Source organism: Eschrichtius robustus, chromosome 15, assembly GCF_028021215.1.
Source record: "Eschrichtius robustus isolate mEscRob2 chromosome 15, mEscRob2.pri, whole genome shotgun sequence".
In the NCBI taxonomy this organism is placed as follows: domain Eukaryota; kingdom Metazoa; phylum Chordata; class Mammalia; order Artiodactyla; family Eschrichtiidae; genus Eschrichtius; species Eschrichtius robustus.
The window spans coordinates 40753523-40774175 of NC_090838.1; the positions used below are offsets into that span (position 1 = coordinate 40753523).

At 39.0% G+C, this 20653-nt stretch overlaps 2 protein-coding genes across 2 annotated transcripts in view; one reads left to right on the forward strand and one right to left on the reverse strand.

Moving 5' to 3' along the window:
* Positions 1–573, forward strand: part of GTF2A1L (general transcription factor IIA subunit 1 like) — a 59080-nt gene extending 58507 nt beyond the window's left edge. Inside the window, exon 9 of the mRNA XM_068564391.1 lies at positions 466–573. Coding sequence (XP_068420492.1) covers positions 466–573 — 108 coding nt within the window. The remainder of the gene's footprint in view (positions 1–465) is intronic.
* Positions 574–7129: 6556 nt separating this feature from the next.
* The window catches only part of LHCGR (luteinizing hormone/choriogonadotropin receptor), a 61666-nt gene continuing 48142 nt past the window's right edge, over positions 7130–20653 (reverse strand). Inside the window, exon 11 of the mRNA XM_068564083.1 lies at positions 7130–8521. Within this exon, the coding sequence (XP_068420184.1) occupies positions 7369–8521 (1153 nt within the window). The 3' untranslated portion in view covers positions 7130–7368. The remainder of the gene's footprint in view (positions 8522–20653) is intronic.

Here is a 20653-nt window from a genome sequence, read left to right on the forward strand (position 1 = left end):
AGTCTTTGCTCAAATGTTACTTCACAAGTCAGGCCCACCCTGACTCTTCTATTTAAAATTGTAAACCCACCTCTTTGTTTGTGATATTCCTTTTCTAGATCTATTTTTCATAACACTTACCACCTTTTAATATTCTATATAGTTTACATGTTTATTAGGTTTGTTTCTCCCATCCTTACTAAAATGTAACCTCTTCAAAGACAGGAATTTTTTTCCTGTTCTAAAAAATTATATCTATATTTTCCTTTTTAAAAAACTAATAGATCTCCAGTGCCTAAAACAATACCTGACACATAGGAACTCAACAAATATTTGCTGAAGGAATGAATAAACTATCTTGAGGAGGGTCTTATTTATAAAGAACTCCCATTTAGGATCAGAATAATCCCATGGGATATGCAAAGAAATGTAAATGGTCCTTTAACTTCTAAATTTAATTAATTTAGGCTGTTTTTCTCCCTCCAGATTCATCGAAGCAAGAACAAATGGAAATTCTATTTGAAAGATGGTGTTATGTGTTTTGGAGGGAGAGACTATGTATTTGCAAAAGCCATTGGTGATGCAGAGTGGTAAAATTGATGAGCTCAGTACATCATTAACCTCAGTGGGACTATATCACATGTTGTTCACTGTATGGAATTTAATAAAATTATAATTCAGATGCAGGTACAAATATACAGTTTTACATTTCTTTCATTTTACATTTCAAACTGTTTTAACAGGTTTTTATTTTTTAACCCCCATTGTGTATACCATTACAAAGCATAGATGTATCAGGTGTGATGTAGCATGAAAAAATGTCATATTGCTTTAATTTTGAAGTAAAATTTAAATTAGACTCCAGTTCCCCTTCATGGTGAAGTCAGTATCAATTATTAGATTGGGGCTGGTGTTCTTCCCACCTCTCACCAAACCATGTTACAAAAGACCCTGGAGACTAACACAATATTGTAAAGCAGCTATACTCCAATAAAAAAAAAAAATCATATTTGAAAAAAAAAAAAAGGATCCTGGAGAGTCTTATAAGTAGCAGGATATTTAAGAAGGCTTCTCTGGACCTTCAGTCTACGTTTATCACCAGCAGTATGCTGATTGTGCAAGCCCAGATGGTTCCTTGGAGGCAGGTGCCTCAGTTGAGCCCATACTATACTTAACATGAAAATCTTTGCTGAGGCCAGGATCCCTAGAGCCAAGGATCAGCCTTTCTGGGTTTATCATGTGGCCAGGCCATTCTTCTTTGTACCTGCTATTTCCCTGGGGAACTGTAGGGAGTGGGTTAGGTTCCCATCCTAATTCTTGATACCTCATACTTCTGTCCTCTTCCCTCTTGCCGTATTTTTTTTTTCTATTTTTCTTACCGTGGAAGACCCCTTTGCAGAGTCTTTACCCCTCAAAGATACTGTCTCTCTTCTTTTTTCCTAACAGGGAATTCCCTCATTGAGTTTAGGTTTTCTAAAACAAAAGTCAAGAAGAGATGTTCTCTTTAGGAACCTTCTGCTTTGGTGAGGCAATCTCATTTGAAAAGAGAAGACCTGGATAACTCTTAAAACCAGGGAGAGAAAACAAAATGTAAAATGCAAATAGCACCGTTTTCCTACACCAATGAAAACAAAGCAAATTAATGTATCAGTAAACTATTCTGTAATATTCTCTTCCTTAGTAGACTCAAATTCCCCAAAGGAACGTTTTCCCCATCATTCTGCTTCTTTTAGTGGGTGGCGTACACATGGTATCCAAGTCTAGGATCCCTGTTTTGGCCCTGAATGGTGTTCGCCAGGATAGAAATTCTCTCACAAAAAGCAGTTCTGGGATTGAGTGGGTTATGGTCTGTGAAAGCTCCTTGAGGATTAGATACCTGGATCTGGCTGGTCACAGGGTGAATTCCCCATTTCTTTTTCAGAGGCAACCCCACTTGGAGGGTTTAATTTACTCCAACACTTGTTCTGTTCTACCCAAGGGACTCAGCTACTGTTAGGTCTTTTCAAAATCTGGATAAATCTTATCTGGGTCATGGACAACATGAGTGGGACACTGTCTTTGGCCTAAAGTTGGCAGCTGCATGAGGATTCAGTTAGTACTAGTGAGTGAGCTGGTCCCCCCTCCAGGTTCTCCAGCTATGCCTTCTTCATGCTCAGAGTGATTGCCCACCACCACCACTGCTATTCCAAATCCTTTTCTGGCTCTTGAGAACTTCCAGGAACTATGGGTTCCCTTCATGGATGTTGCCTACCATGAAATGTTCATCTTTTCTACATGGGAGGCAAAAGAGGGCACTTATTCTTTGTGTCATTCCTGAAATGTACCCCCTCCAGTGTTGAGGAGGGGGTACACTTTCTATTCTTCTTCCTGCTTTTTTTCCCCCAGGCTCACCCCGTCACCCTGTATTAACTGCTGAATTTGTCGACAAGGTGCATTCACTTGGAAATTGGGGTTTAATGTGTTGGTTTAAGTGTTTGGGAGAGGCAATAATAGTTGTTTCTAAAATTCCTTTCTTCTCCTCCACTGTGAATTTTAAATTCTCACTTTGCTTCAGTGATTTAGAAAAAAATTATATCACAAATACTACTGTATTGCCCTCTTTATTTATGTGGTACATTTTATCAGAGAAAAAAAGTCACTGTCCCATTTGTGTGTCCCTCCTATATTTGTTTCTATTCTGTTACATTACAGAAAACTTTTTGATGGTATTGGCCCACTAAGTTGATTTCACTACCTACTGATGGGTCATGACTCACAGTTAAAAATATTTTTAGCCCATGTGCCGAAGATAAAGTGAGACAACTCTTAATCCATTTTGAAAGAGTAAATTGTACTTTAAGTCCTGCAAGTTGGTGGAGTTTACCTGAGACTTGGCTTTAATATGATATTACTTTTACTTTCAGGAACCTCTTTATCATGTCCAAGCTTAACATTTCTTGTTGCATATTTTAACAAAATATCATAAAGTAAGTTACATGTTCTTATAAATACAATAACTTGGCAAATGTCATCCTACACCCTATTATAGGTGGTGAATGTCTCTGTGAAAGAAGTTAGTTTGTTGTGTTAAATGAAATTTACGTAAGTATCGTGTATAGTAATTCCTAACGCAAACATTTTCTCATGCATGCATCCTACAGTGCTTTTTTAACATACTTTCCACCTCTCCCTGTAGGCTAAGAAGATCTTGAGTTTGCACAGTCTCTTAGGGACTGACCAACTGACCTTGCCTGGATTACCTTCTTTACCTATTTTATTCAGTGTGCTATAATATGTGTAAAAAATCATCTGTTACAGCTCAGACTTCATAGGGCAATGAGACTCCAGTTCTGGCTGAGGCACTAGTTGAAGTCATTTAAGTTGTGTAGCAAAACTAATAACTTCAGAATGAATAGCAAAGGTTAATTGGGTGGTGAGCAGGGGAATTTAGTGGGGGAATTTCTTTTCACTCTTGTTAGTAGGTTAATGCTGTGCTACTTTTCATGTAAATATACTCTGAGCTAGGTGGAAATTTTACTATTTGTAACTAGAAAGCTAAATTATAAATAAGTAGCTCATGGTAATAACTCTTAGGAAGTGACTTGATATTAATAAAAATATTGCACATTTTGAAGAAAAGATTCTTTCCAATTGTGAACACATTTATTGAAATCTTAGTGACCTAAAGATTCTTAATTTGCACGTGGGCTTAATACATTTTTGAGGAAACTAAAACCAGGTCCTTTATAGCAAATGTTATAACATTTGGACAAAATGCCTTTTAAAAATATAAGTTTAGATGAGCTACTCCAAATTAACTCTTTTTAGTCATTTTGCAACCTACAAGTGATAACGTCAAACGTGGTAAAAAAAAAAAATGATAGAAGTATAAATTTCTTGAGCATTTGATGTTTTTATGATTTATGTATGAGAGATTATACAGATTAGGAACATACACACTTTTCTATGAGACCATCTCATAAGGAAAATGCTTCTTAACAAGGATTGTTTTATATTTCAGTTATAAAAGTGAATCAGCTAAAAATATTAATCACCTCATGTGCAAGACTAGGATAGATATAGTGGGAAAGACGAAGAAGTAGGAGATGAGTATATCACTGTAGGAATTTATAAGGTAGGTGAAATAAGAGATCTACATGTAAAGATAATAATACCAGCAGTGTAGAACAAAAAATACGTGATACAGATGACAGGTACTAAGGAAGTCTAAAGAGAGAAACCATCATGGGTTACATATTTATTATTTATGCCCTGCTTTATTTGAAGTAAAGGCAGTGTCTTGACTATAGTGTATTAGGGAGGGAGTGGATTAAGAAGAATTTGATAAGATAAACCTGTAGCTGGGGTCTTAAAGAACGCAGGAGGAGGACAGGTAAGGAAGAAGGTGCGCCAGGTGGTAAGAGTGGCACAGGCACCAGCATGGAGATGCATAGCTAGGGAAAAGTAATTGGAGCAACTTGTTTCATGTAGAAAAACAGGAGATAAAGTGAGCAAACTTGAGGGTGGATTCTGGAGCTCTTTGAATGTTAGGCTAGGAGCTAAAATTTATAGGTAATGATGAGCCGCTCAGAAGTTTTGGCAGGTGTGTAATAAGATGAGATCGGACTTCAGGGTGATTAATCAGTGGTGGTGGGTATGAGAGTGTGGACATGGGAAAGGTTGGATATGAATAAAAATGAGGGAGGTATAGTAATACTCCAGAGGTAAGGGGAAATGGCCTGAGATGTGGGCGTGGTGGTAGGGAAGCAAAATAAAGAACTGATGTGGAAGACAATTGAAAGGAATAATTAGTGAATGAAAGGATGTGAGAATGAGGAAGACAGTACACTATGACTCTATATGTTAAAACTTAAATTATAATGTAGAAAATAAAGATCAGTATTTGTGGAAAAGGCTGTAAAAGTTGTTTTCAGAGTATGGGTACAAGTACCTTAGGCTCAAACAATAATTAAGAGTTCATAATTAAAAGTTTCTCCACAAGGTTATATTTTATTTTTTCTTTTGTTTTACATTCTGCTGTTTTCCTTGCTTAGTTGTTTTGGTTCTGTGATTGTGAATCAAAAAGTTTATTGTGTGTGTATACAGCAACATGACTAATTAGCATTCTCTCATATCATTGAGACAAATTCTAGAACGCTTGCTTACAAGAGAGAGGACTGCATCTGAGTAAAGACAAGTAACTAGTTGTGGAGTAGAAAAGTCAAATATAAAAAACACATTACAGAGAAGAGAATATTTTATAAAGTTTATACTTTTTTATAGTCTATTTTGAATTATTTTGCAAAATGGCATAATGATTGAAAGCAGACTAAATGTGTAGAGAGTCTAGTTATGACTATACATTTATTTAATAAATGCCAAAGAAGAGCTAAAAACTGGAAATAGGCCAGATATCCATTGGTAAGAAAATGGAAAACAGTGTTATATTCATACAGTGGGATACTATTCATCAATGAAAAAGGAATGAACTACTAATTCAAGCAGCAGCAGTGATAAATAGCAAAAACATTGTACTGAGTCAAAGAGCCTTACAAAAAAGTGTATAAACTGTATGATTCTATTTATATGAAGTTCTAGAGCAGACAAGAATTAATCTATGGGGAAAAAATCATAACCATTATTACCCCTATAGGGTAGGGGTGAGGGGTTAATTAAGAAGGGGCATGAGGAAACTTTCTGGGGTGAGTGTTCTATATCTTCATGGAGGTTTTGGGTGTCTCCATTTCTCAAAATGCATTAAATGATATGCTTAGGATTTGTCCATTTCACCATATGTAAATTTTACCTTAAAAATGTAGACAAATACTAAACTTTGGTTAATGATAAGCATGCTGAAGCGTTTAAGGGCTGACAATTACTGAGGTCTGCAACTTAAAATGCATCAGAAATGATGGATGGATAAATACTGGTAGATAGTTATATAGGTATGTTATGAAACCAGTATAGTAAAATGTTGACTCTAAGTGTATGGGTGTGCACATACAATTATTTCAACTTTTCATATGTTTGAAAATGTTGGGGGCCTTTGGATGACTATGATTTACCAGTATGGGAGGCAGTAGAACACAGTGGTTAAGAGGCTGGGGTCCTGAATCAGAACTTTGAGTTTGAATCCCATTAGTTGAATCTTCTATTAGTTTTGAGAACTTGGGAAAATTGTAATAGGTTTTCCTCTATTATAAAATGTGAATAATATCTTTATCATAGAGTTTTATGAAGATTAAATGGGTTAAATTATATAAGATACTTATCAACATGTTTGGCATATAATAAACTTTCAGTAAGTTACTTTAAAGTGTCAAAGGAACTTAAAAAAACACTGCAATTAAAACCATAATTTCATTGTCCTATCAGAGTCAATTCTGATAAATAAAAATACCTCTAGCAAATATTGGATGTATTTTTCTATACCCTCAAAGATAGAAATGATGAAAGTTAAGCATTTTAAAATATTTAAATATTTTCTTTTACTTCCATAAAAGATAGGGCCCTAGAAAGAAAAAAAAATTTTTTTTTCCTTATAGATTTCATAACTTCAGTGTAATTCAGCACACTTGTTGGATACTATTGCCGAGATCCTGAGCTAGGAGACAGGGAAACAAAATTGAGACAGGGTTCCTACCCACAAGGAGTTGACAGTATACTGTTTAATGCTTCATTGCTCTTTAGAGACTAAACACCAAACCAACAGGCTGAAATGTGCCTTTAGATGCTTACTTTACTTTAAATAGTAGAACCTAGATGGGATAGATAACCCTCTTTAGGACAGCACTACCCAGTAGAACTTTCTGTGATGATGAAACTGTTCTGTGTATGTGCCGTCTAATAGGGTAACCACTGATCATGTGTGGCTATTGAGCATTTGAAATGTGGCTAGTGCAACTGAGAAACTACATTTTTAATTTCATTTTAATTTAGCTACATGTGTCTGGTGGGTACCAGATTGAACAGTGCATCTCTAGAGTGTATTTCTCAAGCTATCTGATGAAAAGGACAAGTTATTTTAAACTTCAAATGTTATGGGCTAACATTTTTATAAAATGCAATAAAAATTATTGCAAGGACAAAATGAGAAAAAATTAAAGACATGCAAAATACCACCTCATTTTAAAAATATTAGATTCAACACACATAAAATTACTTTGCCAAAATTGCTGTAAAAGTTTCTAAACACTGTCAACTTCTGTATTGTTATCATGTGCCAGTGACGCATAGTTTTTAGACTGGCAATGGCCATAGACCACACTTTGAGCTAGGAAGAGGTCTTTTTTTGCCTAATGTGCCTAACACATAATTACCTGAAATCAGCTCTTTGTTAAAATTACTGGTACAGATAATTTTTTTTACATATTTAAGTATAATTCAGTAATGTGGTTACTGATACAACAGTTAACACTCCTTACAGCAAGTCTTGTCCAGGACAGCTGAATATTGACATTGTAATGTGGTCACCTTCAGGGTAGACTGGGAAGGCTTATTTGATCCAGTGAAGCCATTTTTGCAGTTGGAGGTATAAGCTGAAAAATCCTTCCTTCTATAAAGTTCAGCTCGATATTTACAGCAGCCAAATTTGCTCAGCAACAGAAAGAAATCCCTTCGGAATGCCTTTGTGAAAATTGCATACAGAAACGGATTGGCACACGAATTGACAGGATAAAAAAGAACCAGTAAAACCTTAGAGTTGGTTACTGTAATAAGGGGCACTTTGAAGGCAGCTGAGATGGCAAAGAAAGAGATTGGTGCCATGCAGGTGAAATCGGTGAAGATGAGGACTGCCATTTTCTTAGCAATCTTTGTATCTTTGTTAGTAGCCATCAGCTCTGGATTTTGAACGGCAAAATAAATTTTGATGTAGCAAGCACAAATGATGATGAAGGCCACCACATTGAGCATCAGGATGGTTAATATGTAGACCTGTGAGAGAGTGGTTTCCACATCCATGGGGAGGCAAATGCTGACCTTCATGTAATTGCTGACACCCACAAGAGGCAACATGGCGATTAGAGTAGAAAAGAGCCATCCTCCAAGCATAATCGGAATGGCATGTTTTAATCGCAGCTTTTGGTCCAGCTGAATAGCATAGGTGATGGTGTGCCATCTTTCTAGTGTGATGACTGTGAGGGTGTAGACAGAAAGTTCACTTGCAAATACAGTGAAGAAGCCAGCAGCGCTACATCCACTCCCTGTCTGCCAATCTATGGCATGGTTATAATACTGGCCTTTGGTTTGGGCATCAACTGAGGCAATGAGTAGCAGGTAGAGCCCCATGCAGAAGTCTGCAAAGGAGAGGTTGCACATGAGAAAGCGGGGCACTGTCAGTTTATAACGACTGGTCAGGAGAACAAAGAGGACAGTCACATTTCCCGTGATGGCTAAAATATTAATCAGCCAAATCAGTACTCTAAGGAAGTCATAGCCCATAATATCTTCACAGGGATTAAAAGCATCTGGTTCAGGAGCACATTGGAGTGTCTTGGGTAAGCAGAAACCATAGTCGTAATCCCAGCCACTCAGTTCACTCTCAGCAAAGATGGCAGAATAACTGTAAGAAGAATAGTTTGGCTCAATGTAAACTTAGAATTTTTATGATTCTGGGTATTGAAAATATTCAGAAATCATCTGTAGTGTTTTTTTAAGGAAAACAAACAAAAGGAAACAAAGTCACAGCAGCCTTAGCCTTAATTTATTTATCTGAGAACTCTGAACTGATGTAGGATTTCCTTAAGAAGGGAATGAAAAGCCATTTAGACTTTTTTTTTTAATATGTAGATTTTACACAATGATGCAAAGACTTAATGAAGCTGTGTACAGAGGATGATTTTCTTTGGAAAACAAATTTAGAGACATAATCTTGCTTGCTCAATGTAAAAGAACCCTTTCTTGACAGTTTCTTAGCTATTTATCTCCTTTAGTTGTCAACCAAACTGTTATCAAGCTGTCTGTCTGTAGTAGAATGCAAATGGGATTGGAAGGCTCACATTGTTAAAGATCATCAGCTACTGAAGGACATGCTTGCACTTAAGCCCCTGGCTAATCAGATAGCCCAGTTGAGAAATAGAAACCAAGGATAGGTTACTCGATAGAAATTTAGGAGCAGAGGAAGAATAGAGTCATGAACAATAGGAAGAAAGAGTTTTAAATAGATATTTCTTACAGAATGAGTCAAATTCAGAGAGTGGATTGAAGAGGGGCTCTGTCCCTAGAGAAGGAATAGTCCCACCTCCGGCACTCCCTTACTCCCAACCACACTGCTACTGCTTGAGTTCAGATTTTCATTTTCTCTTAAGGGACAATTACATTAGTTTTCTTCCTGGCATCCTTCCTCTAGTTTTAGCCCTCTTGTAGTCCATCTGTATAGTCCTTCTGTATGGCCTTTCTTACGCACAAATATATTAATTCAAACATTTCCTAGTTTCTCATTGGCTAGGGGATAAACTACAGACTCCTTGTGATGACCTCTAAGTCTCTCCTTGATCTTCGTTCTGTCTCCTTCTCGAGTCTCATCTCTAAGAAGCAGTCGTGCTGCACAGTGCAGAACGTGGGCTCTAAAGCAAGACTGCCTGGGTTCCAGCTTTTACTGGCTGTGTAAACCTGGGAGAGTTATTTAACATCTCTGTACCTCAGATTCTTCATTTGCCAAATAGGGATGATAATCATACCTCCCTCATTAGGGTTGTGCTAAGGATTAAATGTATTAACACATGTAGATTGTTCAGGATAATGCCTGACACTTATTAAGTGCTCAGTGAATGTTAGAGATTCTCATAACTATCTCTTGCAAATCCCCTGTGCAACCAACCCTTTGGTCACATGAAATGACATGTGGCTCTCAGAATAAGTTCTACTGTTTCATCCCTTTGCATTTGAATGTGCTGTTTCTTCTTCCCTTTCTTTCCTCATTTCTCTGGAGAATTCCTCCTGATCTTTAAAGATAAGCATCTCTATGAAGCCTTTCCTGATTCTACACCTCTAAGGAGTTTATCACCCCTTCTCTCAGCCATGGCTGCACTTAAGTACTGTTGTAATTCTCAAACTATATTGCCATTATGTGATAATGCATGTCTTCTTTCATAGTCTGTGAGGCTATTCTTTAATAGCCTTGAAGTCAGGGGATTAGATCTTATTTATATCTAAAATCTCAGTGCCTCACATAGTTTTAGCTCAGAGTATCCATTCAGTAAATGTTTGTGGAATGAATAAACCAGGGTGATGCTGGCTTGGAAAGGAATTGAGAGGATACAGAGACAATGAATGATACGGTATGATGCATGTAGGCTTAACAAATTTTCTCTTTGCCCACAGTCGACTAATACAATCTTGGGAGGTGGAGAAAGGGGCATAATTTTTCTGCCTGGGCCATTACAAATATGTATTTCACCTTAGAGTTCCTCACACATTAAAAGAGCATTTTTCTCTAGTCTTAAAACCTAGCTTCTCATTTTCTGTAGAAGGAAGTGTGTACCTAATACAGTGAGTGGATAAAATGATGTATTTGAGCAATACAGTTACCTAAGGGAAAAAACACAGATTTAAAAAAAAAAAAATGGAAAAGAAATCTATGACTGGGGACTCCAAAAACGTGCTAGCATATCATAGAAACCACACTGGAACTGGAGAAGTACTGCTGCCACACACAGGAGACTGCATAGGAACCTCACTTGTTTTATTATTAAATATAAGTAGCATATTTGCTTGTCCTCATGCACATCAGTATAATTACCTAATTTTTAAAAAAATATTTTAATTAATTAATTTATTTATTTTTGGCTGTGTTGGGTCTTCGTTTCTGTGCGAGGGCTTTCTCCAGTTGCGGCAAGTGGGGGCCATTCTTCATCGCGGTGCGCGGGCCTCTCACTATCGTGGCCTCTCTTGTTGTGGAGCACAGGCTCCAGACGCGCAGGCTCAGTAGTTGCGGCTCACGGGCCTAGCTGCTCTGCGGCATGTGGGATCTTCCCAGACCAGGGCTCGAACCTGTGTCCCCTGCATTGGCAGGCAGATTCTCAACCACTGTGCCACCAGGGAAGCCCTAATTACCTAAGTTTTAAATCTTTAAAGATATATGGTGGTTATAAGAATGATGAGAGAAAATAGGTTTTTTCTTACCATTGGCAAGGTCCTTAAAGACCAGCTCATTGAACCCTTCATTTTATTGGTAAGGAGACCAAGATTAAAGGAGGTAAGTGACTTGCCTCAGGTCCCTCAGCACTAGGCACTAGTGGCAATGCTAGGTCTTCACATGCATAGTCCAGGGGCCTTTCTTCTACTTCACTATCTCTCAGTATTTTTCAAGGTGTGGTCCTTGGACCACTTGCATCAGAATCACCAGAGTCTTTGTTACAATGAAGATTCCTGGCTTTACTTCAGACCCTGAATCTAACTCTCTAGGGACAGAGCCCAGGAATATGCATTTTAAGCAAGTTCCCTGGATGATTCCTACAAAATAATAGCCTTTATTTAATCAGATGAAAACTTTCCAACTATTGCTGCTTTAGTTTCCCTTACTACTTTCCCCTATTAAAACTACTTCAGCTGCTATTAGAAGCACTAATTCAAAACCACTAAAAATTCTGCCATGATTTCTGAATAAACTTATATCAGTAAGAGGTCAAACATGTTCCCTTGGATTTCCCTGGTGGTGCAGTGGTTAAGAATCCGCCTGCCAATGCAGGGGACACGGGTTCGAGCCCCAGTCCGGGAAGATCCCACATGCTGCAGAGCAACTAAGCCTGTGAGCCACAACTACCGAGCCTGCGCTCTAGAGCCTAAGAGCCACAACTACTGAGCCCGCATGCCACAACTACTGAAGCCTGCGCACCTAGAGCCTGCGCTCCACGACAAGAGAAGCCACCACAGTAAGAAGCCCGCGCACCGCAATGAAGAGTAGCCCCCGCTCACCGCAACTAGAGAAAGCCTGCGTGCAGCAACGAAGACCCAACACAGCCAAAAATAGATAAATAAAATAAATTTTAAAAAAAAGTTCCCTTTCCCATTCCCCTGGTCCCTTGCTCTTTCTTTTTTTGCCCTACTGGGCACATGTCTAGCAATTCTTCTCCTTGGTGATTTGTCTTCAGACCAAAAACCTACCTGCTGCTACTTAACATGTGTCCTGGGATGGCTCCTGAGGGCAACAACATGACTGTTGACAAAACCTAGCATGGAGCTGTCTTTAGTACTGAAGGCTGAGCAGGGAGTGTGAATGGACTTGGATGGGCTTAGCAATATTGAGTCAGAGGAAGGAGAAGCAGTAGCACCATTGCTCCAGTTACAATCAACAGGTAGGAGAAAAGACAGGGATTTTAGGAGGACAGTGGGGCCAACCATAGCAGTAAGGGCACCATAATATCTTGGGGAGAGCAGATAAGACTTAGTGGCTGGCTCTAGAATTTCTAAACTCCAGGGACTCAGGCATAGCAATCTGGTGGGAAGGGAAGGAAGGGGACTTATCACACAAGATGCTTTCACGGGGAACACACTCTTTTTACTTAGATTATGTGTTAATTTCAGGTAGTTTTGGGGATGCTGAAGATTAGAGGACTTGTTTTAAAACAGTGTTAGCATAGTAAACTCACGATTGGATGCTCATTTTGAAAGGCGTGGAGTGGTAGGGGCTGATGGTTACTGAGACTGAAGTAAGTCTCCTCTTCCCCCATAACACCCCTTGATGGTACCATTGACTCTACCCAGAAGTGGTTTCCTACTAATGAGGAAAAAAATGCCATATGGTTGCAAAAGAGTTATGTGGAAGGTGATGATGGAGAGAGTATTGAGAGAGAAGAGTGGGAATGGTAAGGAAAAGGAATGCTGGAGGATAGTTGGTGTCAGACCTAAATGAAGAAAAAAGAAGAATACAGGCTATAATATAAGGTACCCTCGATGCTGTCACAATCTTTAAAAACTCCCTTCACTCTCATGGTTCTGAAAGCCAAATGATATTTCTGCTGTCCCTTACAGTTAAGGAAAAAAGTCTCAAATCATATCCATGGGACTTCCCTGGCGGTCCAATGGTTAAGACTTTGCCTTCCAATGCAGGGGGTGTGGGGTTGATCCCTGGTCGAGGAACTAAGATCCCACATGCCTCGTGGCCAAAAACCAAAACAAAACAGAAGCAATATTGTAACAAATTCAATAAAGACTTTAAAAATGGTCCACATCAAAAAAAAAAAAAAATCTTAAAAAGAAAAAGAATTCATATCCAACTCTGAGGAGCTCCAAAGCCCAGGATCCTTCTATCATATTACCCTGCTGACTCTATATATCTTGCAGACTGATAGCAAAAAAGAGAGAAGAAAAGAAAAGAAAAGAAAAGGTGTAGAAGAGGGAATGGAGATTGGCAAAGTATCTTAGAAGGGCATCTGGTTTTGTAGCCTGAAGGACATGGGGGAGGGGATGGGAGTGGAAGGGAAATAATAAAACTTCTAAATCACAGTAAATATGGCATAGGGACACTGGGATTATCTTTTGAGGCATGCTCTTTTACATTTGAAGGTATGTGAAGTGCCAAAGCAGCTGAAAAATGTTAAAAAAAATCAGTAGAATAGAAATGGAGCTCCCGCCTAGTGTGTGTCAGTGATAGTGTTAAGTCTGAATAATTTTAAGCTCCAGAGCATAATGGTCAAGGTGGCCTAAGTCTCTTTGAAGAGAAGTGGCTACTTGTAGAGGCTGTGCCTGCAATCAGTTAATCTTTGTGGAATGCTGACCACATGACTAGTGAAAATCCTTACAACAGAGGCTATCATTAAACAAGCCCTTAGTGACATCAGAATACCTGCAAATAAAATTTTAATTCCTGAAGAGAATTTAATATAACTGTAGAATGAATATGTAGGTATGTTTTTTAAAAGTATTTATTTTTAACCAGTTGAAAGAGATAATTGATCAACTGGATGCCACTTGCAAAAAAAACCACAAAAGAATCCCCATTTTAAAACTATTAAAAAATGCTTTGCAAACATGCCCCCAACCAAGATTTTTATCAAAAGAAAATCCTTGGGAGACGTTCAAGATGGTGGAGGAGTAAGACATGGAGATCACCTTCCTCCCCACAAATACATCAAAAATACATCTACATGTGGAACAACTCCTACTGAACGCTGGCAGAAGACCTCAGGCTTCCCAAAAGGCAAGAAACTCCCCACGTACCTGGGTAGGGCAAAAGAAAAAAGAAAAAACAGAGACAAAGAATAGGGATGGGACCTGCACCTCTGGGAGGATGCTGTGAAGGAGGAAAAGTTTCCACACACTAGGAAGCCCCTTCACTGGCGGAGATGGGGGGTGGGTGGGAGGGAAGCTTCAGAGCCACAGAGGAATGCATAGCAACAGGGGTGCAGAGGGCAAAGCAGAGAGATTCCCGCACAGAGGATTGGTGCTGACCAGCACTCACCAGCCTGAGAGGCTTGTCTGCTCACCCGCCGGGGCGGGCGGGGGCTGGGAGCTGAGGCTCGGGCTTCGGAGGTCGGATCCCAGGGAGAGGACTGGGGTTGGCTGCGTGAACACAGCCTGAAGGGGCTAGCGCGCCACAGCTAGCCGGGAGGGAGTCCAGGAAAAAGTCTGGACCTGCTTAAGAGGCAAGAGACCATTGTTTTGGGGTGCGCAAGGAGAGGGGATTCAGAGCACTGCCTAAAGGAGCTCCAGAGACGGGCATGAGCCGCGGCTATCAGCGTAGACACCAGAGATGGGCATAAAATGCTAAGGCTGCTTCTGCAGCCACCAAGAAGCCTGTGTGCAAACACAGGTCACTATCCACACCTCTGCTCCTGGGAGCCTGTGCAGCCCGCCCCTGCCAGGGTCCCGTGATCCAGGGACAACTTCCCCGGGAGAACACATGGCGTGCCTCATGTTGTTGCAACATCACGTCGGCCTCTGCCACCGCAGGCTCACCCCGCATTCCATACCCATCCCTCCCCCTGGCCTGAGTGAGCCAGAGCCCCCTAATCAGCTGCTCCTTTAACCCCCTCCTGTCTGGGCGAAGAACAGACACCAGAGGGTGACCTACATGCAGAGACGGGGCAAAATCCAAAGCTGAACCCCAGGAGCTGTGCGAACCAAGAAGAGAAAGGGAAAGTTCTCTGGGCAGCCTCAGGAGCAGTGGATTAAATCTCCACAATCAACTTGATGTACCCTGCATCTCTGGAATACCTGAATAGACAACGAATCATCCCAAAATTGAGGCGGTGGACTTTGGGAGCAACTGAAGACTTGGGGTTTGCTTTCTGCCTCTAGTTTGTTTCTGGTTTTATGTTTATCTTAGTCTGGTATTTAGAGCTTATTATCATTGGTAGATTTGTTTATGGATTTGGTTGCTCTCTTCCTTTATTTTTTTATATATATATGTATATATATATATATATTTTTTCCTCCTTTTTCTCTTTTTGTGAGTGTGTATATGTATGCTTCTTTGTGTGATTTTGTCTGTATAGGTTTCCTTTTACCATTTGTCCTAGTGTTCTGTCTGTCTTTTTTTTTTTTTTTTAAAGTATAGTTTTTAGTGCTTGTTATCATTGGTGGATTTGTTTACTGGTTTGGTTGCTCTCGTCTTTCTTTTTTTTATTTTTTATTTTAATAATATTTTTAAATTTTTTATTTTAATAACTTTATTTTATTTCTTTTTCTTTTTCTTTTTTTTTTTCCCTCCCTTTTCTTCTGAGCCGTGTGGCTGACAGGGTCTTGGGGCTCCGGCTGGGTGTCAGGCCTGAGCCTCTGAGGTGGGAGAGCCAATTTCAGGACATTGGTCCACCAGAGACCTCCCAGCCCCACGTAATATCAATCGGCAAGAGCTCTCCCAGAGATCTCCATCTCAATGCTTACACCCAGCTCTCCCAGAGATCTCCATCTCAATGCTTACACCCAGCTCCACTCAACGACCAGCAGGCTCCAGTGCTGAACATCCTATGCAAAACAACTAGCAAGACAGGGACACAACCCCACCCATTAGCAGAGAGGCTGCCTAAAATCATACTAAGTTCACAGACACCCCAAAACACACCACCGGACACTGTCTTGCCCGCCAGAAAGACAAGATCCAGCCTCATCCACCAGAACACAGGCACCAGTCCCCTCCACCAGGAAGCCTACACAACCTACAGAACCAAACTAACCCACTGGGGGCAGACACCAAAAACAACGGGAACTGCAAACCTGCAGCCTGCGAAAAGGAGACCCCGAACACAGCAAGCTAAGCAAAATGGGAAGACAGAGAAATATAGCAGACAGCAGTTGAAGAAGCAAGGTAAAAACCCACCAGACCAAACAAATGAAGAGGAAATAGGCAGTCTACCTGAAAAAGAATTCAGAGTAATGATAGTAAAGATGATCCAAAATCTTGGAAATAGAATGGAGAAAATATAAGAAACATTTAACAAGGACCTAGAAGAACTAAAGAGCAAACAAACAATGATGAACAACACAATAAATGAAATTAAAAATTCTCTAGAAGGAATCAATAGCAGAATGATTGAGGCAGAAGAACGGATAAGTGACCAGGAAGATAAAATAGTGGAAATAACTACCACAGAGGAGAATAAAGAAAAAAAGAAAAGAATTGGGGACAGTCTCAGACACCTCTGGGACAACATTAAAGGCACCAACATTCAAATTATAGGGGTCCCAGAAGAAGAAGAGAAAAAGAAAGGGACAGAGAAAATATTTGAAGAGATTATAATTGCAAACTTCCCTAATATGGGAAAGGAAACAGTCAGTCAATTCCAGGAAGCACAGAGAGTCACAGGCAGGATAAATCCAAGGAGAAACACACCAAGACACATATTAATCAAACTATCAAAAATTAAATACAAAGAAACAATATTAAAAGCAGCAAGGGAAAAACAACAAGTAATATACAAGGGAATCCCCATAAGGTTAACAGCTGATCTTTCAGCAGAAACACTGCAAGCCAGAAGGGTGTGGCAGGACTTATTTAAGTGATGAAAGGGAAAAACCTACAACCAAGATTACTCTACCCAGCAAGGATCTCATTCAGATTCAACAGAGAAATTAAACCTTTACAGACAAGCAAAAGCTAAGAGAATTCAGCACCACCAAGCCAGCTTTACAGCAAATGCTAAAGGAACTTCTCTAGGCAGGAAACACAAGAGAAGGAAAAGACCTACAATAACAAACCCAAAACAATTAAGAAAATGGTCATAGGAACATACATATTGATAACTACCTTAAATGTAAAAGGATTAAATGTTCCAACCAAACGACATAGACTGGCTGAATGGATACAAAAACAAGACCCATATTTATGCTGTCTACAAGATGCCCACTTCAGACCTAGGGACACATACAGACTGAAAGTGAGGGGATGGAAAAAGATAGTCCATGCTAATGGAAATCAAAAGAAAGCTGTAGTAGCAATTCTCATATCAGACAAAGTAGACTTTAAAATAAAGACTATTACAAGAGAAAAAGAAGGACACTACATCATGATCAAGGGATCAATCCAAGAAGATATAACAATTGTAAATATTTATGCACCCAACATAGGAGCACGTCAATACAAAAGGCAAATGCTAACAGCCATAAAAGGGGAAATCGACAGTAACACAATCATAGTAGGGGACTGTAACACCCCACTTTCACCAATGGACAGATCATCCAAAATGAAAATAAATAAGGAAACACAAGCTTTAAATGACACATTAAACAAGATGGACTTAATTGATATTTATAGGACATTCTATACAAAACAACAGAATAGAGTCCCTTCTCAAGTGCTCATGGAACATTCTCCAGGATAGATCATATCCTGGGTCACAAATCAACCTTTGGTAAATTTAAGAAAACTGAAATCATATCAAGTATCTTTTCCAACCACGACGCTATAAGACTAGATATCAGTTACAGGAAAAAATCTGTAAAAATTACAAACACATAGAGGCTAAACAATATGCTACTAAATAACCAAGAGATCACTGAAGAAATCAAAGAGGAAATAAAAAAATACCTAGAAACAAATGACAATGAAAACACGATGACCCAAAGCCTATGGGATGCAGCAAAAGCAGTTCTAAGAGGGAAGTTTATAGCAATACAATCCTACCTCAAGAAACAAGAAACATCTCAAATAAACAACCTAACCTTACACCTAAAGCAATTAGAGAAAGAAGAACAAAAAACCCCCAAAGTTAGCAGAAGGAAAGAAATCATAAAGATCAGATCAGAAATAAATGAAAAAGAAATGAAGGAAATGATAGCAAAGATCAATAGAAGTAAAATCTGGTTCCTTGAGAAGATAAACAAAATTGATAAACCATTAGCCAGACTCATGAAGAAAAAAAGGGAGAAGACTCAGATCAATAGAATTAGAAGTGAAAAAGGAGAAGTAGCAACTGACAGTGCAGAAATACAAAGGATCGTGAGAGATTAGTACAAGCAACTATATGCCAATAAAACGGACAGCCTGGAAGAAATGGACAAATTCTTAGAAAAGCACAACCTTCCGAGACCAAACCAGGAAGAAATAGAAAATATAAACAGAGCAGTCACAAGCAGTGGAATTCATACTGTGATTAATAATTTTCAAACAAAGAAAAGCCCAGGACCAGATGGCTTCACAGGCAAATTCTATAAAACATTTAGAGAAGAGCTAACACCTATCCTTCTCAAACTCTTCCAAAATATAGCAGAGGGAGGAACACTCCCAAACTCATTCTACGAGGCCACCATCACCCTGATACCAAAACCAGATAAAGATGTCACAAAGAAAGAAAACTACAGGTCAATATCACTGATGAACATAGATGCAAAAATCCTCAACAAAATACTAGCACACAGAATCCAACAGCACGTTAAAAGCATCATACACCATGATCAAGTGGGGTTTATCCCAGGAATGCAGGGATTCTTCAATATACGCAAATCAATCAATGTGATAAACCATATTAACAAATTGAAGGAGAAAAACCATATGATCATCTCAATAGATGCAGAAAAAGCTTTTGACAAAATTCAACACCCATTTATGATAAGAACTCTCCGGAAAGTAGGCATAGAGGGAACTTACCTCAACATAATAAAGGCCATACATGACAAACCCACAGCCAACATCATTCTCAATGGTGAAAAACTGAAACCATTTCCACTAAGATCACGAACAAGATAAGGTCGCCCACTCTCACCACTAGTATTCAACATAGTTTTGGAAGTGTTAGCCACAGCAATCAGAGAAGAAAAATAAATAAAAGGAATCCAAATAGGAGAAGTAGAAGTAAAACTGTCACTGTTTGCAGATGACATGATACTCTACATAGAGAATCCTAAAGATGCTACCAGAAAACTACTAGGGCTAATCAATGAATTTGGTAATGTAGCAGGATACAAAATTAATGCACAGAAATCTCTTGCATTCCTATACACTAGTGATGAAAAATGTGAAAGGGAAATTAAGGAAACACTGCCATTTACCATTGCAACAAAAAGAATAAAATACCTAGGAATAAACCTACCTAGGGAGACAAAAGACCTGTATGCAGAAAACTATAAGACACTGTTAAGAGAAATTAAAGATGATACAAACAGATGGAGAGATATACCACGTTCTTGGATTGGAAGAATCAGCATTGTGAAAATGACTATACTACCCAAAGCAATCTGCATGTTCAATGCAATCCCTATCAAACTACCACTGGCATTTTTCACAGAACTAGAACAAAAAATTTTACAATTTGTATGGAAACAGAAAAGACCCCGAATAGCCAAAGCAATCTTGAGAAAGAAAAATGGAGCTGGAGGAATCAGGCTCCCTGACTTCAGACTATACTACAAAGCTACAGTAATCAAGACAGTATAGTACTGGCACAAAAACAGAAATATAGATCAATGGAACAGGATAGAAAGCCCAGAGAAACTCACACACATGTGGTCACCTTATCTTTGATAAAGGAGGCAAGAATATACAATGGAGAAAAGACAGCCTCTTTGATCAGTGGTGCTGGGAAAACTGGACAGCTACATGTAAAAGAATGAAATTAGAAAACTTCCTAACACCATACACAAAAATAAACTCAAAATGGATTAAAGACCTAAATGTAAGGCCAGACACTATCAAACTCTTAGAGGAAAACATAGGCAGAACACTCTATGACATAAATCTCAGCAAGATCCTTTTTGACCCACCTCCTTGAGAAATGGAAATAAAAACACAAATAAACAAATGGGACCTAATGAAACTTCAAAGCTTTTGCACAGCAAAGGAAACCATAAACAAGACGAAAAGACAACCCTCAGAACGGGAGAAAATATTTGCAAACGAAGCAACTGACAAAGGATTAATCTCCAAGATATACAAGCAGCTCATGCAGCTCAATATCAAAAAAAACAAACTACCCAATCCAAAAATGAGCAGGAGACCTAAATAGACATTCCTCCCAAGAAGATATACAGATTGCCAACAAATACATGAAAGGATGCTCAACATCACTAATCATTAGAGAAATGAAAATCAAAACTACAATGAGGAATCACCTCACACCAGTCAGAATGGCCATCATCAAAAAATCTATAAACAATAAATGCTGAAGAGGGTGTGGAGAAAAGGGAACCCTCTTGCGCTGTTGGTGGGAATGTAAATTGATACAGCCACTATGGAGAACAGTATGGAGGTTCCTTAAAAAACTAAAAATAGGAGTATCATATGACCCTGCAATCCCACTACTGGGCATATACCCTGAGGAAA